The 27,092-nt window shown below is 35.5% G+C and overlaps 4 protein-coding genes and 2 non-coding genes across 6 annotated transcripts; 2 read left to right on the top strand and 4 right to left on the bottom strand.

Annotated features, from left to right (window-relative positions):
- Positions 1–3,706: 3,706 nt before the first annotated feature.
- Positions 3,707–3,779, bottom strand: TRNAA-UGC (transfer RNA alanine (anticodon UGC)). The gene has a single exon. It is a non-coding gene; the product is annotated as a tRNA-Ala (tRNA).
- A 656-nt stretch (positions 3,780–4,435) lies between these two features.
- TRNAR-ACG (transfer RNA arginine (anticodon ACG)) lies at positions 4,436–4,508 on the bottom strand. Its single transcript has one exon. It is a non-coding gene; the product is annotated as a tRNA-Arg (tRNA).
- A 439-nt stretch (positions 4,509–4,947) lies between these two features.
- Positions 4,948–7,732, bottom strand: LOC110783887 (uncharacterized). Its single transcript, XM_021988271.2, has 3 exons — positions 6,535–7,732; positions 5,564–5,870; positions 4,948–5,216 (listed from the first exon to the last, which is right to left on the bottom strand). Exons 1-3 carry the CDS (start codon positions 7,510–7,512, stop codon positions 5,080–5,082), a joined length of 1,422 nt encoding a protein of 473 aa, XP_021843963.1. The 5' UTR covers positions 7,513–7,732; the 3' UTR covers positions 4,948–5,079.
- Positions 7,733–8,609: 877 nt separating this feature from the next.
- On the top strand, positions 8,610–13,717 carry LOC110783888 (pollen receptor-like kinase 4). Its single transcript, XM_021988272.2, has 3 exons — positions 8,610–9,602; positions 11,325–11,948; positions 12,800–13,717. The coding sequence occupies exons 1-3, from the start codon at positions 8,912–8,914 to the stop codon at positions 13,483–13,485; spliced, it is 2,001 nt and encodes a 666-aa protein (XP_021843964.2). The 5' UTR covers positions 8,610–8,911; the 3' UTR covers positions 13,486–13,717.
- A 638-nt stretch (positions 13,718–14,355) lies between these two features.
- On the top strand, positions 14,356–17,203 carry LOC110783920 (probable nucleoredoxin 3). Its single transcript, XM_021988305.2, has 3 exons — positions 14,356–14,515; positions 15,389–15,962; positions 16,511–17,203. Exons 2-3 carry the CDS (start codon positions 15,399–15,401, stop codon positions 17,090–17,092), a joined length of 1,146 nt encoding a protein of 381 aa, XP_021843997.1. The 5' UTR covers positions 14,356–14,515; positions 15,389–15,398; the 3' UTR covers positions 17,093–17,203.
- Positions 17,204–17,205: 2 nt separating this feature from the next.
- LOC110783919 (GTP-binding protein ERG) lies at positions 17,206–26,294 on the bottom strand. The gene is made up of 8 exons (XM_021988304.2): positions 25,466–26,294; positions 24,782–24,871; positions 23,018–23,163; positions 21,988–22,146; positions 21,847–21,913; positions 19,199–19,306; positions 18,898–19,037; positions 17,206–17,555 (listed from the first exon to the last, which is right to left on the bottom strand). Exons 1-8 carry the CDS (start codon positions 25,997–25,999, stop codon positions 17,471–17,473), a joined length of 1,329 nt encoding a protein of 442 aa, XP_021843996.1. The 5' UTR covers positions 26,000–26,294; the 3' UTR covers positions 17,206–17,470.
- Positions 26,295–27,092: the final 798 nt, after the last annotated feature.

Here is a 27,092-nt window from a genome sequence, read left to right as displayed (position 1 = left end):
TTCACAATAAATGAAAGGAATTCATTTTTCCATTTAATTTGTGGTTTATTAAATGATGAGTCCCTTCAACTTGACGATATATTCAAGATAGACTGTCAGGACCAGTCCTGTGACTAAGAAATGTCTATCAAGTGAACTTGAATGTCAAAGGTTGAAAATGGTCCCTAGTCGGAGTTTTCTATAAAATTGGACGCATAGAAAACGTTAGACGATTAGAGTGCAAGATGACTAGTAGTTCTGTTTCTTGAACTATGTGGACATGGCAATGTCATAATCATTTGCACAGATACTTACTTTGGGAAGACTAGTATCGGACAAGACCTATGAAACTTTACTGTAAGAGATGAAAGTCTGTCATAAGTAAATTTCATTAAATTATTAGACACTAAATCCTCAATACCTGAGTGATTTGAGATTACTTGTTTGAGAACTGGTTGCTTTGACGTTGACCAACCGTCGCACCGTAAAAGGAGGCTATAAAGGCAACGCTCAGGTAATCACCTATCAAACGAAGTCTAATCTCAAGATCGCAAGATTGGGATTGTCCTCCCATAAATCGGGATGAGATGCTTAAAAGTTGTACAAGGCCACTCGGAGAGCTAGAAACTGTGAAATGCATGGCCGTGCTCGGATGAATCATAGGCTATGATTATCTGTTTATTTGATCAGTTGAACTCTGAAACCGAGGAACACCTCTGGACATAATAAGGATGACAACTCTTACCTTATGTTCAAGAGCAAGCATCGAGCGACAAAGGAATTAGGAAATGCACACTTGTCCCTAAGGACAAGTGGGAGACTGAAGGAAATAATGCCCTTGGTCCAAGTATGCATTCTATGTTAAGTCTAATAAATGCGGTTCAGTATTAATTAACAAGTTAATAATTCAGTGAGATCAAGTGAGCTGAATGCCTAGCTAGAGGCCGCTTCAGTTCAAGTGGAATTAATGATATTAATCCACAGCTTACTCTTGACTGAACCCGTAGGGTCACACAAATAGTACGTAAACGGATCAAGTATTTAATGGCATTAAATACTCCATCTATGAATATTCGGAACCGACGGATCTTGGTTTCAGTGGGAGCTAAGATCGTCACAGGCAAGAAATGAATACTCCGGAAACGATGATATTGCCGGAAACGGAAATATGGATCGTATCGGAAATATGAATATTATCCAAGTCGTAGATGTTGCCGGAAACGGAAACATGGTACGTATCGGAAAATATTGTTGGAAATGGAAATATTACCAGAATCGGAAATATTGCCGGAAACGGAAATATTGTCAGAATCGGAAATATTACCGGAATCGGAAAATAATTCCGGAAACGGAAATATTAAATATTTGTTCGAAACGGAAATTAATTCCGGAATCGGAAATATTAAATATTGTTCGTATCGGAAATAGATTCCGGAAATGGAAATTTAATCGGAAGCGTATCGTACGAATTAGCATCGGACGAGGCCTGCCGGACGAAGGCCCAGCACGAAGCCAGGCCATCGCCCAGCAAGCACGCACGCCACAGCCCAGCGCGCACAAGGCCGCGCATGCGTGGGCCGCGCTGCGTGGGCTGCTGCTCGCATGCGTGGGCAGCCCTTGTGGCTGCCGTGTGTGTGTGAGTTTGAGCTCATGCGAGATTCCTGAATCTGCAAGAGTCAGTGTATGATTAAATGTCTATTCCTATTGGATAAATTGATTAAGTAGAATTCATGTAGAATTCTAATTCCAATTAATTCGCATCCTACTAGGATTACGATTCCTTTTCCATAACTCTATAAATAAAGGCCTAGGGGTCATAATTTATATACAAGTTTCAAAGTATTCAAAAGTGAGTTTTTGAGAGAAAATTCAAACACCCATCTTGCCCCAAAAGTGCCGAATTTTCTGAGTACCTTAAGGGCGATTCTAGTTGGTCAATCTTAAGGCGGATCCGGACGTGCTGTGGACTTTCTACGGAGGGACGACACTTGGAGTCCTAAAAGACTTGTTCTTGTTCGGTTCGGGCGCAGCTAGGGAAGGCACGCAACAAAGAGTATGCATCTAAACTATGCTAAATGATTATGTGTAAATAATATGTTTCCTGGGTTAATGGTTGTTTCCGCATGATTTATGTAAATGTCATATGTATCATAACCTAACATAAATGTGTATAATGGTCATAGTGCTCGATGTTACTATAATGATCTTGCCAATATTTATTTAAATCTCTGCACCTGAAGTGTAGATTATATATGCGGTTCCAACACAATGATGAGATATAGATTTATTTATATGAAAAGGGCAAGATAATGCAGTTGATGATATTATTGAAAAGAAAGAAAACACTAATATATAGTGTATAAAATACCATTGAAGTGGTATAGATATCTGATGTATAATAGATGGCCCATGAGAAAAGATGAATGGTACCTATTGAATAAGTATTCAGATATCATTGATAAATAGCATGCAAATTAAGTATATGTTGAATAATTTTGATGATACCGGTAGATGATGGAACCGAAATATAATGCATATGCGAGAAATAATGGATTGAATAAGTGATCATAAATCTATGTCTATATCGATGTAGATATCATTATAATGATCAAATGAGCTCATGGACCCGAAGTCCAAAAAGTTATGAATTTGCATTTTGAGTCTTACATTCATATACATGTGTAGTTAATAGGTAAATGCATCATTCATCATACATTTAGTTTGTTTTTATGTTTTATCATGGTATGATGTAGATTATCCAGTTATAATTTCATATTACATGTTTCAAAACTATTATGATGTCGTATATGAATATGCATCCAAAGAATGGTAAGACGGATTTGCAACTTTATGAATATTATAAGAGGAGTTTCTTACTCCAATGGGCGAATAGTTGCGAAAGAAGTATATATATAATGTTGATTTAACATGTTATGAATCATGCAAATAAGAAAAGTTCCTGAAGAACTTATACATGATGTTCTTAACATCTAGCCCTTTAAGTTTTTCATATCAATATCACAACATTGATGAGATATTATCAAACTCTTAAAGAGTTTTTCCGATCAAACTGTCGTCTCAACCAATAGTTTGAGTACTTCAGAATTATGAAATATACATATTAGTTTATTCACGGAAGAATTCTTGTACAATATGAGTTGATTCAAAATCATAAGATAAGAGTATGTAATGTCCTTACATTGAGTTTTATTTTATGGTCCAGAAGAACCATAAATCACATTATAACCTAAGTTGGACAATGATATTATTATTTATCATGTATTGTCATGAAAGTATGACTAGAGAAATTTTGATCAAGATTATTGATTACTAATACTTATGACCTCCAGAAGAAGGTTTACATATGTCCAATATGAAAGGATACATTTTGTAATATTATATGCAAGAATATATATTTATTTCAGGCATTATTTTCAAAAGTCTGGTGATATAAATACTCACATAGTGCATACAAGTGAACGTTTGAAAATTCAAGTGTTATAAATATATTGTATTGTGGATGCCCATTATACCTTGACATCATTATCCTATATAATACATGTATATGTACATATTATATAGATGAAAATAATTTTTTTTTTTTGGGTGTTAGCACCCGGTTCACCCTTAGGGTTAATCCGGATTCGGGGCGAGTTCTGGGTGGTTAGGTTCCAGTCCCCTCCCAATTGTTGTTGCATCAATACAGTTTCCTAAAATTGTTCTAAATTGGAGATGCGGGGGATCGAACCCCGTGCCTCTCGCATGCAAAGCGAGCGCTCTACCATTTGAGCTACATCCCCATTTGAGTTACATAACCGCTTGTTTCTCTCTTCCCCTCCCTCCCATTCTCCTTAATTTCATAACAAAAATGAAGTTTTTGCTTCGTGTAAAGACGACAGGTGAAGAAGGTTAATCAAATCTCAGTCAGCCAAACAGCCAATCATTTCTAATTAAATAAAATACGATATGATCTTATTATAATTTTAAATTTGTAATGCATCTTTTTAAAATTAATTAATCGAAAGCATGAAACCAGCCGGTTCAATCTGTGTCAAAATATTATGACTTGCTTAATAGAAAACCAGTGCGGATGCGACTAAGAAGTACTCCCTCCGTTTCTTTTTGATCTTTTTGTTTGGAGTTTTGGGTGGAAATTAAGAAATTGGAATCTTTTAATGATTGAGTGTAAGAGTAATGATTGGGTGTAAGAGAAAATAATAAATAAATGAAGAAAGTAATAAAGAAATGAAGGAGAGATAAGATATTTTTATGAAAGTAATAAAAAATCATAAAAGTGGGGTTGGGTGGGTGAATAGGGAAATGTGAATGAATTAAATAAGGGATGGTGGAGAAATTTATGGTAAAAAGTCATGTCCCAAAATAGAAACAGGAAGATCAAAAAGAAATGGAGGGAGTAAGAAGTACAACACTTTGGCAAAAACAATATTAACTAACTCGACTCTGCTGGGGATCGAACCCAGAATCTCTGGTTTCGTAGACCAGCGCCTTATCCATTGGGCCACAGAGTCATGTTGTTGTTGTAGGATCCGTTTAAACTTATTATCCTACCGTTTTAATTTGTGATTTTGTTCTTTCTTCTCATTAAATAACAAAGAAGCTAAAAGCATAGAACCCTTATACATTTGTACTTTTCCTACTACTTCTCATTACATCTATTGGGAAACAAATCACATGATAATTTATGTTGCAAGTTTAGCGTCAGGATATTGATCCATACAAATATACAATGGTACTAAAATTACTTAAGGACGTTAGGATATTGATTTGTATAATTAATGGTACTAAAATTTCTTATTTTATTTCTTTAGTCGAAGTCAAAAAATATATAGTCTTAGCTTGAGAAAGACTATCCTAGCTTTAGTCTCATCAAATATTGCGTAAACCAAAATTTCTTAAAAGAAATAGTATATATAAAGGGGCAGAATTCATTGGTTGGAGATCGAAAACTTAATGACAAAATTTACATGACTACTATTTATAATCGATGAGTAAATACATTCAACAACAACAAGAAGTCATATATCTGGAGCTACAAACTTGAGTTGTTGTTCAAGTTCACTCAGGAGATTAATTTATTATTCAAGATAGTACAATTGCCTTACTTAAAATCCAAAGAACTAGTGAGAATTCAAACGCAAATAATGTGTGTAGCATTCCACGATCAAGCGCGAATCCGAACAGTGTTATCCCACCATTGTTATGCTGCAAGTATGCCACTGCATGCGCAACACAAGATCAACATTATGTAATTAAAACTACTAGGAGTACTACTTGTATATATTAAGATATTCTAGTTGTATATATTAAGATCAACATTATGTAAAACTACTACATGTATATATTTCATTCTTTAATTATGAGGTGGAGTAAAACTGTTAATTCAGTTGGTTCTATATGTAAAACTATTACTTGTATATAGTAAGGCTCCGCTCTATTGGACTTATTTTGACTGAACTTATCTGAATTTAACTGAACTTAACTGAACTTATCTGAACTTAACTGAACTTATTTGTTTGAAATAAGTCGAACAGAACAGGTCATAAGATGATTCTGGTAGAATTACCTAAAGCTTGTCTGGTTTGAAAGGAATGGGTATCCCTTGAGCCTTTGACAACAGCATCTTCTAACGAGCACTGATCAAAGTCATCCAACCTTTGATTCAAAGAGCCATTATTGGGTGTTGGAGATGTATCTGTTATTGGTGGAGTCTCATCTTTGCTGAGATTTGTACCATCACATTCTCTGCAACAACTAGTTATAAGCATATGCCACCGTGTAGCCACCGATACAATGCCTTGAGCTCTATGTGTTATTCTTGCTGCTCCCATCAAACATAAGAAGAATCCACTCAATTGCTTTGCTGAACATACCTTCAATATTCAATCACCAAATTCCATACACTAATATTATAAACAAGTTCAAGTTTCTTTATCATTTCTGATTACTGATATCTACTTCATTTCAGGGTCTGACTACATAAATTTTAGCCATATTATATTATCTGAACTTAACTGAACTTATTTTTATTTGAAAAACTTTATTTTGTCTGGAAAAAACTTATTTGTGTTTGAAAATGTATGAAAAAGACTTAGAAAAAGACCGGGTGATGATAAAGGTTGCAAGTAATATTTAGTTGTTGCAATCTTACGTGTTGGAGTTTAATTGGTACATATAGGCGCCACATAAGCTATGCATCATCAAAATATTTTTACTATCAATGCAATATTTTTACTATAAAAATATGTAAATAAGGTAGTCGATATAAAGAAAGAAACAAATTAGAATATTAAGATTTTCCTACCTTTTTTGAAACACGTATAATATGTTATATAAATTAAATATTTTAGTTTCCAATTTAAATCATGACACATAAGAATGACATGTCATCATTGTGCCTCGGCATAGTTTCCTATGTTTTATCATTTTCGAAAAAGTTATTTTTTCTGAACTTAACAGAACTTATTTTGTCTGAAATAAGTCGAAATTATAAGTCGAATAGATCAAAGACTAACTAGCAAATTATGAGTGACTTACCACAAGATCACCAGAGTTCAAGAAATTCTTCTGAGACTTGTAGGCCAAAACCATGAGAAGAGCACCCAATTGACTAACTGTTATGGTGACTAAACAGCCAACAATGAAGAACCAAAATCTGCGGCTAGTAACATAGAATTGATCCCTAATCCTACGATGCTCTAAGAATATAGCAGAAGGTTCAGACCCACATTCGAACATATGCCTTAGTCCCTCTAGCCTAAGTATTTGAAGCTCACATGTTAGCCGAAACAGAACACAAACAAGCAAGAAAACACCTGTTCTATACACCCATGATATCAACCCTAATATAAACATGATTGAATTCATTCTAAAAACACCAACAACAGGAAACGATACAACAACGGTTGACAAGAAGAGTATTTTATGCACAAATTCAACAAGAAAAGAGGGGAGAAGAATGTAAGCTAGTTTCCTAAAAGCTTTATCAACTTGAAACTTGTAACCAAGTTGAACATCTAATGAATCATTGTTAAGACCATCAAGAAATAGTAGTTGTCTAAGGCCATATTCTTTGAAGAATCGATATAATGTTAAGAACCCGATAAAGGCTAATCCGGATTCAGGGAGTTGGACTAGCTTGTTGAATGAAAGGGGCTTCTCTGATGAAGAAGATGAAGATGGGATTTCAGTTGATATTGAGGTTAGGATAGGGATGATTATTGCGAGGATGACAAAGGTGAGGTAAGATATGTTTTTGCCAAAGGAAGAAGAGAGATCAAGTGCACACCATTTTAAGCATCTTCTAAAGTGTCGAAGCTCATCGTGCATTGATGTGTTTGATCTTGCACTTGATTTTTGTAAGAGTAAGGGGATGTGTGGTAGTTCATCAATGGTTATTCCTTCAAATTCATGGGAACATTGATCATTTGATAAGTGGTTTTGGGGAGGAAAGCCAACATTGTTTTTGATGTTTAATATTTGACTATAAGAGATCTTCATTATTGAATTCATCATAAGAAATTTGAGAGAGCATGGAAAGATGGGAGCAACTTATTTTCCCGCCCCCTTAATGAATCCTGACCGTTGTATTGAGAAATGAATCTTTCAACTTCTAAAGGAATCTGAATCACTTAAGGGTTAACGAAGGGTATGTTACCAAAATCCGTTAAATCAAACTTATTATTTGAACTTAAATAAATCCTCCCTTTCATAAAATTTTCTCTTTTAGAATGTGATTTTTGAACAACTCCTTGTTGTAGTTCTAATTATGGTGTTGTACTAGGTTAGTAGGGATACCTTTTGACACATAAAAGTGTGACACTAGAAATGGGGATCATATGAAAGTTTGACTATTGAAAATGAAAGCAACAACACGAAAATTTAAAAGTTTTGAGCACACGAGAAAATTTGAAGGGCTTAACATGTGAAAATTTTAATTTGTTATCCGGTACCACAAAATATAGAAAACAATCAAATCATGTGAGAGGTAGTCAATAATATTGGGCCTAGTTGTATAGTACGGAGCATTACTCAAATATTGGCCCAAAAGGACTAGGTCAATGTTAAAAACGAGTTCGGATATCAAATGTGGTTATGCGCCTATGCTTAGGGATGTTAAAAAGTAACCCGACCCAAGAAACCGCGCGAACGAAATAAAATGTTATCCGACTCAGTATATCCAAGAAATTAGGCTTTAAAAGCCGAACCGAACTGATCTGATGTGAACCCGTAAATTCAAGATCACAACCTAATCCACACTCGACTTGAGGAAATCCGATATACATTTTGGATTGATAACTTTGAATCAAACCGAATCTATATTTGATCTGTTAACAACCCGACACCCGATTGAACCAACTACAACTGCAATTGACAAACCGAGGAACTGGTTCGACCCGCACTGTTATAGACCTGACCCGATAAACTTGGAAACCAATTCCAAAAACACACACACACAAAAAAAATACTAGTACTTGGTAGTGAATAATACGGCAAGAGAAACACATTCCTCAAATGTTCGTGGAGAAAGACTACATATGATTACCACAATAGATTTTCTATATATAATGAATGATTAATGCTAATCAAGACTAATAAGATAGAAATGTTTTATGTTTACCAACCAACAAGATCATAACAACAAGCAACTATCAATTAATCTAATCAAATTAAATCACAAAAGGCCGGCCTTCACAGCTAATACGCTAAGGGCATGAACAACAACAACATCATATCCAAAAGACCATTTCTTAACTCCAAGGTCAATTCTCAACCTTTTCTCTCTACACTATTTCATCTATCTATACCTTTAAAGTTTAAACCCATTTTTCTAGTTTCGTTTTTTGCTTTGATCTTCATCCAAATGTTCAAAAATCTCTTAATTACACATAATTAACAAGTTCGAAAAACAATAATGTTAGCCAATTACCATAAAATCTCCACAAAATTTTGGCTAAACAAAGTTGTTTTTCTTGTATGGATCATCATCATCATCTTACAAGTTGAGATTTCTTCCTCGTCCTCGGCCGAAGATGCTAAGATCCTCCTCAAATTCAAGAAATCCCTCTTGAACACAAATGCCCTTAACAATTGGGACACTTCCATCCCACCTTGTACTAATAGAACAAGGAATTGGGTAGGTGTGTTATGTAAAAAGGGTACATTGTTTGGTTTACAACTTGAGAATATGAACTTAAAGGGTAATATTGACATTAATTCTCTTCTTCAATTATCAAGTTTAAGGACTATTAGTGTTATGAATAACAGTTTTGAAGGTCCATTGCCGGAGATTAACAAGCTTACTAGGCTAAGATCGGCGTATTTCTCATACAATAATTTTTCCGGCGACATCAATGATGATGCATTTGAGGGTATGGTAGTTTTGAATAAGGTGCATTTGGCTAATAACTCATTTACAGGAAATGTGCCAAAATCTTTGGCTAATTTGCCAAAGCTTTTAGAGGTGACTTTAGAGAATAATGAGTTTTATGGGGTTGTTCCAAATTTTAAGTCTACTGGGTTGAAGTTGTTTAATGTATCAAACAACTACTTTGATGGTCAAATTCCTCGTTTCTTGAGTAACATGAATTCTTCTGCATATTTGGGTTAGTACTCTTCTCTTTCAATTAATCTTTTCCCTTAATTAATCACTTTTTTTTCACGCTAATGAGCCATAAGTGCAGTACAATTCAAATATTTGACCTACCTAGTATACGCATGTTATCGATTTTAACCATTAGGTCAAAACCATATTCATTTTTCCCTTCTCTTTTTACTTTGTGGTATTTTGAGTTCCTTTAATATTTTAAAGCTATGCATATTTTATGTGTTCGATGGTGCTATCCAGACTCTATCCAAGATGATTCGTTTGGTACGGGTCGTAAATAATAACGGATAGTAATGAGTTTATATGCACCTACGGAGATAAAGCCACGTGACAATGTTCATGGTAATATTTGTCCATTTTCAAATGTGGTATATTGACTTGAGAAAGTTCGGCGAATCGTCTTAACGTATACTCATAGATAGATTTCTTTGGTTTTACAATATGAGACACTTAAATTAAGTGAGTGACACATGCTCGATAGAAATGGGACACACAATTTTACCTCTGTTTTTTAAGCAATACTCCGTCTGTATTTATTTATTTTAACAGCGCAAAATAAGAGAACTCAACAAAGGAACTTAGAAAAATGAAAAAGATTAAAAACAAAAAAGTGAATAAAATTTAGGAAAATAGAGTTAGTATTAATTCAATATACTCCAATTATAGTCTTTTCTTTGTTGGTGAATTCCAATTATAATTTAGAAAGAGTTGGGACAACTTGAAAATCAATAGATGAAAATGGTATATTAACCAAGAAAAGAGTATGTTAAGATAGACACAAAAGGGCATTAAAACAAAGGCTCTACAAGTTTAGAGACCTACTCAATCTAATCATATCCCGTACGTCAATATTTTAGGGCATCTTCCACAAAGTAATTATTTTAAGGGTATTATTACAGTATTTAAAATGATTTTTTTGATACAAATTATTATCTATACTACTGATATTTCAAATGATATATTATTTTAGGTACAAAAAAAATGAGTAGTTGTGGGCACGTTTTGGACCTCATGTTTTTGGCCATGTCAAAGACACTACCAACTTATGTGCGTCCCTCAACTAACGTTCTAATTAATGTTCAAGACAAATACGTAGTATTTATTCCTACTAATAAGGCACACGTACTCTAAATTATTTGATTTTACACAAGGCTGAGCTGCTTTCAGAATCCAAATTACCTCATTTTCATGCTTGCCGTCTTGCTTAATCCTTTTAAATGTGCCGACTTAAAGTTGGAAAGCCTAGATAAAGCTTGATTTATTCTATACGTGATAAAAATTTGGTCGGCCGGATATTATGACAAAAACTCATGACCAAGCTCGTAAATTCAATTCATAAAGTGGTTTTTATTGTGATTTCGGAATAGGTTTAGATTTTGGTCAAAAAGCATATTTTTGTGCCTGTCTAAACCTGTTTACTTTTTAGGTCGGCTAGAATTGAGTCATTAGGATAGGGCCACAGATGATCAACTCTAATTAATGTGGCCTAACATTTATAATGGATAATATTATTATAGGACGTTTAGAAAAAATTTGTTACATTTTCGTTTATACTGAGGGTCTTAGCATGGTGAATAAGAGGAATAAGATTGAGACCTGTGTACGATATATTATTATATGTTCCAATTCCATCCACATACATTTGTAACTTGTGTTGTCGTCGTGGCTTAGAGTATTTTAATTTGTATCTAATTTTGTTGTATTTGTTATGATATAACAGGGAATCCAGGCTTGTGTGGACATCCATTACCACAATGTAAACAATCAATACATAAAAACTCCCTTTCAATGGTACTAATCATTGTAATAACCGTGGCATTATTACTATTCATGACCGTAATATTCATACTACTAACAAAGTACCGGAGTCCTAAATACGGCGCCGGTAAGAAAATCACGGCAAGAGACATCGAGACGGCACCACACGAGAAGGCGAAGCTGAAGCAATCGAACGGCCACGACACGTACCCAAACAACCAAGCAAGGGCACTAGAAAGGGCAACAAGTTACAAGAAGAGTGACAATGGTAAACTTTGTTTCTTAAGAAATGATAGACAAAAGTTTGAGATGCAAGACTTGCTTAAGGCCTCAGCTGAGGTTTTAGGGAGTGGGAGTTTTGGGTCATCTTATAAGGCTGCTATTATGGGTGGGCCTACTTTTGTGGTTAAGAGGTTTAGGCAAATGAATAATGTTGGAAAAGAAGAGTTTCAAGAGTTGATTAGGAAACTTGGAAGATTAAGGCACCCTAATTTGCTTCCATTGGTTGCTTTCTTTCATAAAAGGGATGAGAAGCTTATTATTTCTGATTTTGTGGAGAATGGTAGCTTGGCAAGTCATCTTCATGGTAAGTTCATTTCTCCTACTTCTTTTTAAACATTGCTATTCAATTGAACCTTTTGAGTTTCTGAAATACAAGTATATGATTGTGTTTAGTTCAAAATGGCGTATATACTTATGTGTCATGACAAGTATTTATAACCGACTTGTGTATTGAGTTGTGCACTAATGTGAGGCCTACCTAACTTGGTTATGTTTGATTCACCTGATTTTGACTGTAATTAGCTTATACTTTGTACTCCCTCGATTCTTCTTTGATTGTCTTATATTATTTTATGGGTGTCTTTTTGGGATTGCTAAATACTTTAAACGGTAACTTCTTTCCATTTGGTATCTCTCTATCTTTTCTCATGTGTTTACTTTATCAACTCATGTGCATATTTTACACATTAATAAAGTGAATATTGAGTACGGACAATGAAAGAAGGACCGATGAAGTATTAACTTAAGTTGTTTGCATTTTCTTTTTGCTGAAATACACTTATTTGTGTGTTAAATTGTCTAGAAAAAAATTTAACTATGCTGAATTTATCTGAAATTATCTTGTTAAGATAAATTAAAACAACCGGACTTTTAATTTGCGTTCCATTAAATTGTTGTTTCAAGAGCTTGTATATAAGATTGTAAGACAACCATTTTCATGTTCATGATTTATCATTTACTTCCCTGTTTTTTTACTTGTTTTATATTGACTTTTTGAACCATTAAATGAGTGCATATTATATTATATATAGATTAGAAATTCTAAAGTAAAAAAAGGTTCAACCATTATGTCTTAGGATCTCTTATGCTACTTATTTATTAATCAATCAAATTATTATGTAATCATATTATGACATTTTTTGGATCAAATTATAGGAAGGCACACCCCAGATCAACCAGGACTAAGATGGTCAATGAGGTTGAAAATAATAAAGGGAGTAGCAAGAGGCTTAGCATATCTCTATAGGGAACTCCCTGAACTTTCCTTACCACATGGACACCTTAAATCATCCAACGTACTTCTCGACGAAAAATTCGAACCTCTGTTATCAGACTACGCTTTCGTACCATTAATCAACAAAGAACACGGCGAACAAGTCATGGCCGCGTACAAGTCACCGGAGTTTACTCAAACTAACGCCGTCACCAAAAAGACAGACGTGTGGTGTCTTGGAATACTCATACTAGAAATCCTCACCGGGAAGTTTCCGGCGAACTACCTAAAACACGGGAAAGGCGGCAACGACGAGTTAGCGATATGGGTTGACTCAGTGGTTAAGGAGGAATGGTCAAGTGAAATGTTTGACATGGAAATGAGGGCATCAAGAAGTTGTAAAGGTGAAATGTTGAAGTTGTTGAAGATTGGAATGTGGTGTTGTGAATGGAATGAAGATAAGAGATGGAGTTTAAGAGATGCTGTTGAGAAAATTGAGGAATTGAAAGAAATGGATGATGATAATTTAGCTGATTTTCCTAGTGGGAGATCTTATTCTGCTAGATCTTTCTCTTCTGACAGTTCTTATTCAAGGATAGCATCAATTACAACTGAACAAGTTGTTTGATTTTTTTATTAGGGACTAATTTAATTATTGAATTATATATATAAACTATTTTCTTAATTAGTCTGGATTAAACAGTAACGTGACAACTGAATCCGGATGGATGGATGGAGGAAGTACTTGATATTTGAGGTAGTAGTTTGATTACAAAATTCATGTTAGTTTTGCAGCATACTTGAATAGTTGGATGTAAAACAAAAGGAAATTAAAGGAATTTAATTTTACATTACAATTTTTGTTGGTTTTCTTTTTCATTGTAATATTTACTTTTATAACTCGATATTTCTTTATCCCAATTAGGTTCATCGAGGGTGTGATCTAGGGATATCGATCACGTTGTATTTGTAATAATTTCTTTAAGGAGAAACATATATGTAACCCAAAGGGTTACATGTAATTAATTAAGAAGCTAAAAATGTAAATATCAATTTACGTACTTATAATAAATACTAATTACGGAGTATACCAAGTTACCGATGTGTGATTTTATCATGAATTCCAAATTAGTTCCAATTTAATCTAATTATAATTGTATTGAAATTTTTCAAACAAATTTTTTTACCAAATCATGCATTTGAACAGATTTTTAATCAAAGTTAAAACCTTTTAAAGAAGACCGGTCACAGTTAGGGCTGATTGAATCAATTTTCCCTTCTATTAAGGTCACATAATACAATTTCTATTAGGTGAAGAATTATACTTGTATTATTGTAAATGTTTATTCTCATTACTATTATTATTAGAACTGTCGAAAATAAACAGAAGATTTCGCAATCTAACGTACTGAAAAGAACAATAAAGACGCGTCTAGGATTAAATTCGGATATTCCTAGCAAAACCAAGTTAAAGTACCAAAGTCAGTTGTCAGTTCCTCACATAAATAAAGCTCAAACATTTAATTTCCTTATATTATCTTCTCTATTTCCTATCTTCTGGGACCAAGCTTTTCTCCTGTTTTTGTCACTTTCTTCAAACAGAATTTCTGCTGAGCTTCACCATAACTTTGAGGGCTGAGCTTCACCAAAACTTTGAGGTATACCCTTCAATTCAATCTTTTAACTTCTTTTTTTAATTATAAATAATCATTCTTTTCGCATACAAAAATCTTATTATCTGTATTTTAATATTGATCATGATCATTTCTGTGTAAAACTTTTGACCAAATATTAGGCTGAAATTTTATGTTCTTGTTTGTTTCTCTCTACTCATTAATGTTTTGATTATTGATGAAATAGATTTAGCTTTTATTTTCTTCAAATTCCCCTTTGATTATGAAATTTAGTTTTGTTGAATATCTAAACAAGACAAATACAAAAAAATTCTGTATAATTTTCTGTTTGAACTCAGTAGTTATGAGCTGAGTAAAGTTTCAGAGAAGCTGAAATGTTCTTAATTTGCACACCATCTTCTCAGAGAATTTGGGAAAAGACATAGTACTCCCTTCGTCCCAAAATAAGTCCGCATTTGACTTCTTACAGTAAAAAATCAGTAACTTTGATCAGTAATTTATCAAAATGTATTAATGGTGAAATTCGATCTTAAAACCGATAAAATGTGAAATAGAGATTTTATTCAGGGACGAAGGGAGTACGAGTAATAGACACTAATAAAGGAATAAAAACCCAGCTGATATACACTAGTAGGGTAAGGTAGGGTAGGGTATCAAATTCTGTATTATCCAAAACTATCTAAACAGCTTGTGCATCATAGAAATTTGATAATGATGTTTGGAAAATATACTGTACTGTAATCCCCCAAAAGTGCTAAAATTTCTGGTGCTTGTCATTCTCTGTACTGTGACTTTTAACCATCTTGATTGAGCCCTTCTCTCAACCTAATTAAATAACCTCAGTACTATCTGACCACAACAAATATGATTAACAGTCCAAGTTTAACTTTTTTACAGTAATCAAGTGATGGAATCTGTTGGTCAGAATGAGTTGAAGAAGATATTAGCTTCTGAAGGTATTGAGTTCCTCACATCTGCTACTGATGGAAAGGTGCCGTGCAGTGCAGTTGACGGAAAAACAGTCTGTCTCTTCTTCTCAGCTAACTGGTGCAGGCCTTGCAAATCCTTTATCCCTAATCTGGTAAAACTATACAACTCCCTGAAAAAGAATGGTGAAAATCTAGAGATAGTCTTTGTATCCTCTGACAGAGATGAAAATGCATACAACGAGCACCTTGAAACAATGCCCTGGCTTGCAGTTCCATTCAGTTCAGATCTCTATACACGACTATCAGGCTTATACAGCATTAAACATATTCCAGCACTGATTCCGCTGAGTTCAGAAGGAAATATAGTTGAAGATGATGTTGTTAGCTTGGTTGAAGATTATGGTGTTGATGCATACCCATTTACAAGGGAAAGAAGGGATCAATTAAGAGTCATGGATGAGAGAAAGCGGCGAGGTGGTAGAATTGAAGAGCTTTTGGCACATGATGGGAGGGACTATATTATTACCAGAAAGGGGAGAAAGGTAAAAGTGTAGCAACCCTTCTTGAAGCATTTCATCTCCAATGCATGATAGACTTTAGCTCTTTGGGAAGGGAGGTTATTAGACCTGGTTATTGGGAGGGTCAAGTCTAGGTAGATGTGGGTCAAAAGCGGGTTGAGTAATGAAAGGGTCAATTCTAGTGGGTCAATAATGGGCAGGTCAAAACAAGTCGGGAGTCAATAGCGGGCCGATAGTACGCGGGTCAATAAACGAAAAAGGAAAAATGAAAAAAAATATTCGTATGCGAATACAAGTGAATACGGAACTATTCATATAATTTTTTATATCACAACTATTATAGTTTTCAAAATTATTGTGTTAAAAGATTGGTCTTATATTGACCTTGTCCAATATAGGTCTTGTCCAATAAGAGTCATGTACAAAAAGAACCATATTAACTTGACCCAAACCCTATACCTGTTAAGCTACCCTGTCCAATAACTAGGTCTAGAGGTTATGTTACCCAGACTCTTCATTCGCAGTGACTACCTACTTGACGCTAACCAGGATATGTTTGGTTGTTTATGCAGATATTGGTGTCAGAACTTCTTGGTAAAACAATAGGTTTGTATTTTGGGGCACATTGGTGCCCCCCTGCTCGAAATTTCACCAAACAACTTGTCGAGTCTTACACAGAGCTAGTAACCATTCTAAACCAACCATTTGAAGTAATATTCATATCAACTGATAGAGATCAAGATGAATTCATCTGCAGCTTATCAACAATGCCATGGCCTGCCATTCCGTACGAGGATAAAACTCGGCAAGACCTAAAAAGGATATTCGACATAAAAGGTATACCAACTCTTATACTAATTGGACCAGACGGGAAAACCATTAGCAACAATGGAAGGGCAGTGATCTCCATGTATGGTGCCATGGCGTTCCCATTTACAGAACCAAGGATTGCTGGAATCGAGGCTTCTTTAAGGAAAGAAGGAGATAGATTGCCCCGTAAAGTTCAAGACCCGAAACACGTACATGAGCTTAAATTGGACATGGCAAAGGCTTATGTTTGTGATGCTTGCAAAAAGCAAGGAAGGTTCTGGACTTTCTCATGTGATGTGTGTGACTATGATCTTCATCCTAGGTGTGTGGAAGAAACATTTTAGGCTGTATATGCAGAAATTCTCTGCCAATTAATCTGATATAACACTCCTTATGGAAAAACTATTGTAATTATAATATTGAGGAAAGAATTTTGATCGACATTACAGATACCATATTGGCTGAGCATTCATAATTTTACCAAAACTGTTATGTATAAAAATGAAAGTCGAAAGTTAAAGAAGCTGAACAACGGGAATTCGAAAATGTGGTACTAGCAGGGATACATTTATCTCCTTGTTGTTTCTAATTCAAAAATAAATGTAAAAAAACTAAACCTACTATTGATTTATTTGACTTGAAAAAATACAATACAGAAACAATTCAGGAATACTTGGTATACTGTACAACAGAAGGTATAAGAAGAGCTTCTTGAATCTATGCTATTTTAGTCTAACCTGCAGGATGAGATGGACATTTCTCTTAAAGATCGACCTTAGCTGCTCATTTGCTTCCATGCCGATCCTCCTAATAACAAATTCCATGAGCAATACCCAAATATTCAGTGTACATACACACGAACTATAAGTTTAGTCAAACAATCAAATTTGCTTTATGTAGTAAATCTGAATTCTGTAGGGATCATATATTTCAAAAAACTAGGATGAGTAAGACCAAGAATATGGTCAAATTTTCGGGAACCAAACTCAGAAGTGAGTGCAACCGGATCCTAAATACTGAAAGCTGGTCTAGAACCACTAGGTACTGGTTAGGGTCAAGTTACATATCATTCAGTACCAAATACATTCCAAAAGTGAATCATAGAAAACCAGTGACACTACAGGGACAAATCCATAGCAGACTAGTGACACTACAGGGCTATATTAAACAACCATCTCTCTAAAGGTCAAAACATTTGTCTTTAACAATAAATCTCGTCCCAAGGAAGAGTCAATGAGAAGGGATACATTTTTTACAGGGCTTTGAATTAGCAGATGTAATGAATCAAGTGTCATGAACCACCAGAGCACTGAGCACTGTATTGTCGTTACAACAGATGCAAGAAGTAGGTGTAAACACCCACATCAACACCACAAGTCTAGCACGGGTTGGTGAGAAGAGCCTTTAACAAACTAGAAGACAAAGAAGAGCAGGAGCACATTTATTAAAGGCACTGTACTGGACAACCCCATAAATAGAAGAAGAAAGGAAAGAGAAAGGCATGGAATTTTGGTGTTAGGAGTAGAGATTTGTAGCCTAAAGCTACTGACTTGGAGATTGGTAGCCTCAAGCTACTACTTTTGTAATCTGTTCTTGAGTATTCATTTATCAAAACCTTCTTGTTCTTCTCTTATTTGCTGTGTCTATCTTATTTATCTGTTGTGGCCAGCTGGTTCTTTACAGCAGATCATTCTCAAAATCTTTAAAGACGAATGAATACCTCCTTGGGAAGCAACACTCAGCTGAAACATGGAGAAACATCTCTCCCACGATCAATATATCATACAGGAGTTTAACAAACTCATCTAGAACTTTCAGGAAAGTAGTACAAACTACAAAGTACTAATTTTGGATATTCAGTTAACAAGAGAATGTGAATAGGAAAAGCCTGTCATAAGACAGACTGCTGACAATGGCTGCAGTTAGCTCCATTTATCCAGCTTGACAAGCATGGCATTATTGGCATACCCATGTAGCCATGTTGACATAATTCATCACAAAATATTGCTCAAAATACCCACATTTAAAAATAAAAAATAATAAAAACAGAAATTGATATCCAATGACCAGAACAAGATTAATCACCAATTCCGACTGGTCTGTGGGTTTGAATCACATAGGAAACATAAACTAAATCTAGAGGACTTACCCGATCTTTGAGCCCCTTTTTCCCACAAGTATCCTGCGCTGACTTTCTTTGTGAGTTATAAAATGTTGCTCAATCCTCAACGATCCATCTCTAAAGTCCTTCCAGTCAACCAATCGGTGTTCTACCTCATACGGGATTTCCTACAAATAATATTATAAATTGATAAGTTCTAAAAATCTCTGATATTCAGCATTATCCTCATGTGCTTATAAATTCCACTTCAAAAAGACAAAAGCGCAACAGACGTAAGGGAGAATCAGATATCAGGTAAAATGGTGTAGAGGAAGTAAAAATGCACAACCTGATGCACATGATCTAATAGCCTCTCGCGGACTACTTCCAAGGATATGTTTTTCATAACTTCTTCACTCATAGTGAACGGATCTTCATCCCAAGGTCTTCCAACTGCCTACAGTATCAAGAAAACAACAGTAGGGAAAATAAGACACTGCTGCTCCAGGTTGCAGATATATCCATCTAGAATAAACCGGGAGATATGAAACCTACTTGAAAGGCAACAAAATTCCAGATAAAAGAGCAAATACCATAAGCAAATGACAATTCACAGTCATAAGATGCATATATGCATGTTGAAACAGAATCATCCTCAATCAGGAGGAAAAATCTTTATGAATGCTGGTAATAGAGAACCTTGTTCTGCTATGTTCCAAGAATTAAACAAGACCTGCTAGCATCCCCTTATTGGACTAACCAATCAGGCCTTATCAGGGACAAACCCAAAAAACCGTCTCAATGGGGGCAGGTTTATATTTCGTACATGTTTTCAAGTTTTATTTAATATTTTAGTATTGTTCATTAATTCATGGATTTTTTGGATAAAACAACCTTTTAAAATTGCCACTTTTGAAATAACCACCTTATAAAGTTTTTTTTTTAAAATAACCACCTTAAATTTACAACGTTAATGAAATCACCACCTGTTTACAACTTCCGTCAAAAATTCCGTTTAAGGGGCCCACTTCCAACGGTTCTTTTACCTTTCCCTCCTTTCTTCCTTCCTTCTTCCTCCATTAAACTCGTTCCTCCAATAAAGAGACCTTGCTCGATTTTTTTTTTCCCCTAATTCCCCCAATAAAATCAATTTGTCTTCGAATTTTTCAAGTAATTTAAATTAGCTAACAAAATGCGACAATTTCCACCAGTTATCAACATGGTACGCGTAAATTAGGGTTCTTCGTATGTAAAATTTGGTATTTTTTAAATTTTGGGTTAAGTTTTTTTGCTGAAACTAGAGGCTTGTATACTATCGCCACAGAAGCGCTGCTACATTGATGCAGAGACTATAGTCATGCTGCTTTGGAGCAGACTGGGAAGTGGGAATATGCTGAATTACTCAGAACCAGAGCAAAACTCGAAATTGCTCAAGGAAAAACTAAGATTGCTATAAAGACGGATACTCATGTTCTTGCAGTTCTTCAAGTTCGTAAGAAAAGTTTTGGCATTGGAAAATTGTTTTTAGAGGTATATTTCTCTATTGTTAATTGACTCCATATCCTTGTGACTGTCCACCTTTCTATTCTGGCTAGCTTCAAATTGATTTGCTGAATGTTCACCGAAAATAATGCACAAATCCAAACATTTGGTTCCCTCATTAAATACTGTTTTAAGAAAATATGCATTCAAGAAAAACCGTGAATTTGAAAGTTTCATGAATTGTCTGCTCTGGTTAGGTGTCTAATGAAATGATAACATATTGCAATTCTGTTGACAGAGGAAGGAGCGAGATAAAAGCTTGGAGGTGGAGACATGACATGACCTGGCAAATTGATTAAATGAGGGAATTTGGGGGGAAAAATTGAGCAAGGTCTCTTTAATGGAGGAACGAGTTTAATGGAGGAAGAAGGAAGGAAGGAGGGAAAGGTCAAAGAACCGTTGGAAGTGGGCCCCTTAAACGGAATTTTGACGGAAGTTGTAAACAGGTGGTGATTTCATTAACGTTGTAAATTTAAGATGGTTATTTAAAAAAAACTTTATAAGGTAGTTATTTCAAAAGTGGCAACTTTAAAAGGTGGTTTTATCCAAAAAATCCTTAATTCATTTCCCTAAGTATAACAAAAGTACAATAAACATTATCTCACTATATATTTCTACATCATAAGACAACTCTCGAGGTATTGTATTTGATATCCACCTAAATTACCTAAAATGCCTTACTTTTTACCTTCCTGTTTAATGATACAGTAATTTTAATACAGTAATTTTGATGTTAATACTACGCGTATATTAGTATATTAGTTTATCTGTGTTAGTTATTGTAGATGTTTACGAAATTTGAAGCATGCATATAAATCAAGTTTTATACCAATATATACAAGTATAACTTTAAAGTAAAGAAGAAACAAAAACAAGAGAAATGTTGTCAAGAGGCATCAATCCCTGAACTCAACCAAGCAATTTAAGCGTTGCTTGGAAGTTATCAACTTTACCGCTGAGACAAAGTCATTCATCCGTCTCAAACATGTCTTAATATTTATTTTATCTTTGGTTGACAGGGGCCCAGGCCCCCTTGGACCCCAACATAGCTTTGTCCCTGGACCTTATGTCACTGAACATAAAAATATTTTATGTATAGATTTCTGTAAATGAAAAGACAACAGGAATGTATGCCTGAAAATTCTAAATCAAGTTTTATGGTAAATACAGGCAATAAAATGTAATCCTAAAAATTGGGAACGCAACCACAAAGGGAGGAGGTAGAGGAATCAAGGATACAAATTTTCTTTAATTAAGACCTTGGAGCATACATATCTTACATCCTACATTTGGACCAGACTGCCAGGCATATAAGAAAAACCATACTTGAAAGCACAACAATAGCACAAATCTTTCTATGAGAATATAAACAATGAAAATACGACAACAGGAACAAACACAGTAACCTGCAAACCACACTCAATACAAGGTAAAATAGCGGCATCAAAAAGATACCTGTTCCATCAGATATGCAGAGAGATCCTTCACGCCAGAACCCTTCAGCCCAGAGATCATAAAAACCCTAGGAGACTAGAGCAAATAAGACAAACAGCTTTCTGTTGCGCACATAAAAGTCATAAAATCCAATATATATACCTGTCAAATCCTTGCAAATCTTTAAATTGTTCTGAAACCTTCAGCAAATCCTTCTTCTTTTCAATCAAGTCAACTTTATTCATACACAGAATTCGTTTCTGTTTTAAATTGGGCTCAGACCCCATACGCTCAATTAGCCTTGTAACCCTTGAATCAGGCCTGAGAATCAAGGACAGGTTTGAAGGGTCATTCAAGGATAATCAATGTCTTATTCTGTAGACACAGCTAACATAACTAGTATTTTGAACAGGCATGCATGAAGAATCATACATATAGAAACACCACAGAGAACGCAAATGTTGTTATCATCAGACAACATTGCAATAGATGACATATATTGGACAAGTTTAATCAATTATATTTTAACATCTGTAACCAAATTTCAAAAAGACAGAGATAAGCTCCAAAACATCAAATACCCAGAAAAATCTCTACATAAGAAGAAGTGTTGTATCATTGTATGAGCTGTCATGAGTTTATTGCTCAAGATGTATAGTACTCAGTTAATTGTCGACAAAAAACATTTGCAGGAAAGATTTACCAACATTCACCATCCCAACAAGTTTGAACTTTGAACAATCTACGTAATAGGATAAAATATGCTTCAAACATTCTAGCAAGACTAAGAACACTAAGGTTTGACATTCTGGCATGATTGTCATTAATCAGAATTCCAGTTTCCCAAAAATAGGAACTAAGGAAGCGATATGCAAGTTGGAGCTAGAAGATTTAGCAGAATAATCCTATATTACAATTTTACAACTTTCCAATGGTGATCAATTCACTTTCTCATTTCAACAGGGGAAAAAAAGTGAGAACAACCCCAAAACTAGTTGGAGAAGTTATGTAAGCATAGGATAAATAATATGTCCAGCATTATAAAAAAAAATGTTTATGTACGGACTTCACGATTCAACTTGGACTGGTGTACAAGAAAAATTGGTTGAGAACAAATGTACATATTATGACTAGAATTTAAATGGTCAGAAGAACAGGCAATATTTGGTATAAATAATAACCGAAAACTGACCTGCTGAGATGTCTATGAACATCAAAAATGATTATAAGCACATCGTATAGGTTAACTGAGTTCCAGGCAGATTCAATACGAGCTTTAGTATCACTTCCTGGATATCCACTCTTTTTAAGCATCAGTCCTGGGGTATCAAAGAAACACTGTAAAGGAAATTAGTACATTATACTGACATAAGCCTAAAAGAATCTGTCTTGCCCACTCCAAATAAACTTCAGGAGAAATAACAATGCAACATTTATATACAACACTGAATCCTGAAGAACAAAGATCTAAGGGCTTGTTTGGTTAGCACAGGTGAAAGGGAAAGGTATTGAAAAAGGAAAATAAGGAGAAAAGAATCAAGAAAGGGAACTTGTTACTTATGTTTGGTTTGAATAGGGGATGATATAATTTTTTATCTCAACCACCAAGCTTTCAGGCACTTCATCAAAGATATACATTGTTACCCAATAATTTAACAATCTACACCAAACCACCGCCTTTCTTTTCATCTCCTTCACCATGAATTTCAATTTTCAACGTTCTTTTCATCTCCTTTAACACAAATTTCAGGGTTCTACCGTAATTTTGTAAGAATGAATTTGATATATCTATATCTCTCTCATGAACTATGGTTCTGTTAGTGTTAGAGATGGTGGTCGGCCGACATGCCCAACAACCATGTTCAGCACTTGTAGTGCACCCTGCCATATGAGAAGATCCAGTCGTTTAGGATGAATTTGAGCACAAATAAACTTGATTTTGGGTTTCAGTGGCCGGAAATTACCTTGGATGGTTGGATCTGACCTGTGAACAAATTATCCGGCGATGAAAGAGCAGTGGATATGGTGGCGAGACTGGAGGATCTGGTAGGGGTAAGTCGTAGCCAGAGTCGAAGCGGGGGTGGTAAGGATGAGTTGTTGTCGGAGATGGAAGAGGTGGAGTGGGTTATGGAGTAGAGGGTAGTTGTAGAGAGATGTCCCAGGGTAGAGTGGGGAACCAATCTAGAGGGACCGGTTCTTGGAGAACTCCAAAAAGAAAAAGAGGGAAAGGGAATTAAAAATAGCCAATGAAACAGTTACTAAAGAGTTTTAATTATCTTTCCCTTTCATGAATCCCCCCAACCAATCAGCCCATAAAGAGATATAGTCCTCAACTCCTCAATCGTAAAACTTTAACAAAAATTGCTCCAAAGACCGTCCTTAACTCATAAAAGAGCAAGGACTACATGATAAAAATACCATCTTAAGCATCGTTTTCACAGCTGTTTATCGTAATTAACCCACACGGAAGTCACAAAGCTTCCCTTATTCTATAAATCTAAATAACCTTGCACGAACCAATATCATCCTCCATACTACATTCGTCTTTTCTTTACCATAAATTTCTACCTACATTGCTCACCATTTTAACAATCTTTGCAGCCACCGATAAACAAGACTACAGAAGTTCAATTCTCTATCAAAAGAGCCACACCGATAAAGATGGCAGAGGGTTGTGTCAGTACCCTGGAAGCATGGTCCAGAATGAGGCCCACCAGTCACCTTTCTAAAAGGGTACTGCATGAGTCTGGCATATTGGCACACCGCACACCCAAGGCCTGTGAGCCAGCTTAATAGTACATTATATTTGTGCACTATTACCCTCCTACTTTAAGATTACGTGACTCTCAATCTCAAAAATACTCTAGAATCATAATCATTTGGGGAAGCCAGATCTTATAGGGCACAGCAACATAACGAATCAAATTTAATTGAGAATCAGAGACATAAGACATACAATTTGGGTATCTCCTTTTGTCATCACCCCTAATACTTCTTGGGTAGTTGTATTTGTCTTACGAGAAACAGCAGCAACTTTAGTCCCAACCTGGAATTCAAGTGACAACAGATAAAGCAACAGCCATTTGCAATTATAAGATACAAAATGAACAAAGAAGATTTAAGCCAAAATGAACTCTTCCAGAAAAATTATAATACGTTTCGCTAATGACATCTAAACCTTCCTTTCATGAAGAAACATTTCAATGCAATAAAAGTGTCCCACAATCACCTACACAGATAGAAGTTGCTTCCGTTCTCTGTATCAATAAAAGCCTTTTACCTTTACCTTCTCATAGAGTAAGTCAGTCGAAAAGCATGCACTGTTTACAAAATTACAAGTGAAGCAACTATATTGAGCCATTAAGTAGGACCTTTTTCCCCTCTCACACCCCATCAATCCAATGCACTGAACTACTCGAAGCAATTGTACACAATGACACAACAATGTAATTCTATACATTAGAGGCACCCTAAGTTACAATCTACAGAGAATTTTTTGCACCAAAAACCTCATACAATTACACATTATGATGCCTTTGGTAAATTCTGATACATTTCAACCAGTCACACTAGCACAGCCAAACAAAAAAGGAACTAAAAAGCTCAAATGCAAAAAAAAAAAAATTAACAAAAGACTAACCATGTAATTAGTCAATGCTGATTTACCAGCATTAGGAGCCCCAATAATTCCAACCGACAAAGACTTCTGATCCTCCTCCTTCACCTCCAAACCCTCTTCTTCCTCATCCTCCTCATCAGGAGCATCCAGCGCCGCCTCGAGCAGTGACCGAGCGAGCACCCTCCGCCTCTCTTCCTCCTCCTCCTCCGCCACTACCACCTTCTTCTTCCCCTTCTCTTTAACCCTCAATTTCCCCTTTGTGGATACTTCCTCCCCAAACACCCTACTCTTGACCTTAGTCCTTAAGCTCTCATCCCAAGTGGGACCCACCTTTTGTGAGTCCAATTTCTGGGTTATTTCAGGTGGAAGGTCGAAGTGGGTACTGTCAAAAGTTGAGCTTTCATTGTCAGTTTCATTTTCAGAGGTTGTGGGATGGTCTAATTGGGATTGACTAGAGAAAAATTGGCATAAAGTAGAGGGATTAAATTGGGTTTTGTTGTGGAGTTTGGTAGAAGATAAAGATGAGAGATTTCTAAGAACTCTCAAAGATTTCATCTGGGGTTTTAGATTGAAAAACAAATTCAAACAATTAGCATATGTGGGTTTTGGAGAAAAATTATTTCAATGTGTAGATGAAGCTTGAAATAGGGTGTAGCCGATGAAAAATGGAGAAGAAATTATGGCAATTTGAGGGAAGAAGAAATGGGAGTCCAGTGTTTTGCTGAGAGTGTAGGGTTTTAGACAGGGTTCAATTCGGCTTCATACGAACTTATTTAGTTTTGGGGGGTTTTAGGCTTTTAGAGGAGCTTGAAGATCGCATCTCTCTAATTTTGTTTGGCTATGTCAACGAGTCAATACGCTCGTTAATGGCTTGTAAACATGTTCTTAAGCTCGTTTAGTAAATTAGATAACCTTGAACAATTTGATATTCGACCTATTTAAGGTAGCGTAGAGCTCGATTTGTATTCGTTTATTATAAGCTAGTTTGTAGCTCGTTTAAGTTTGAATTTTAAAATTCAAAAAGATTAGGAAAATTTGTGAGAAATGACCGTTTGAAACCAAAAAATCGTGACAAAAAACCTTTTAAAAAAAGAAGTTGTGACATAGGGCCCTATTCTTTCTTTTTTTTTGTGAATAAGGACCAAATGTTATTTCCGGTGTTCAGCGTCAATTATCCGGTGTTGATTGGCACGTGGCGTGCACGTGTTCACTATCATGCCTCCTACTGTTCGTTCTCCTCCTTCAGTTCCTCCTTTTGTCATTTTCCGATCGTCGTCTAGTGTCTATTACCGCCGCTTCCGCTCCTTTCTCTGTCGCCATTGTAAATCCTACTCCAACTCGATTCCCCCTAATCCAAGCCCTAATTTAGAAGAATGCGAATTCAGGAGAATCTTCGTGTACGATCTTCCACCAAAGTTCAACTCCGACATTTACAAAAACCGCGATAAGCTAAGTCCCGACGGGTTCGGCTAAAAAGCGACGGGGATTAACCGTATCATGTAGGAAAAGCTCGCCGACCTTTGGTACAACACTGATCAATTCGCTTATGAGATAATCTTCCATAACCGTGTGTTTCCCCATCAATGTCGAACCCTAGACCCCCAATCTGCTGCGGAAAATGACAAAAGGAGGAATTAGAGGAGGAGAA

The sequence above is a fragment of the Spinacia oleracea genome, chromosome 1 (genome assembly GCF_020520425.1).
Source record: "Spinacia oleracea cultivar Varoflay chromosome 1, BTI_SOV_V1, whole genome shotgun sequence".
Classification (NCBI taxonomy): domain Eukaryota; kingdom Viridiplantae; phylum Streptophyta; class Magnoliopsida; order Caryophyllales; family Amaranthaceae; genus Spinacia; species Spinacia oleracea.
This window is presented reverse-complemented; position numbering and strand designations above follow the sequence as displayed.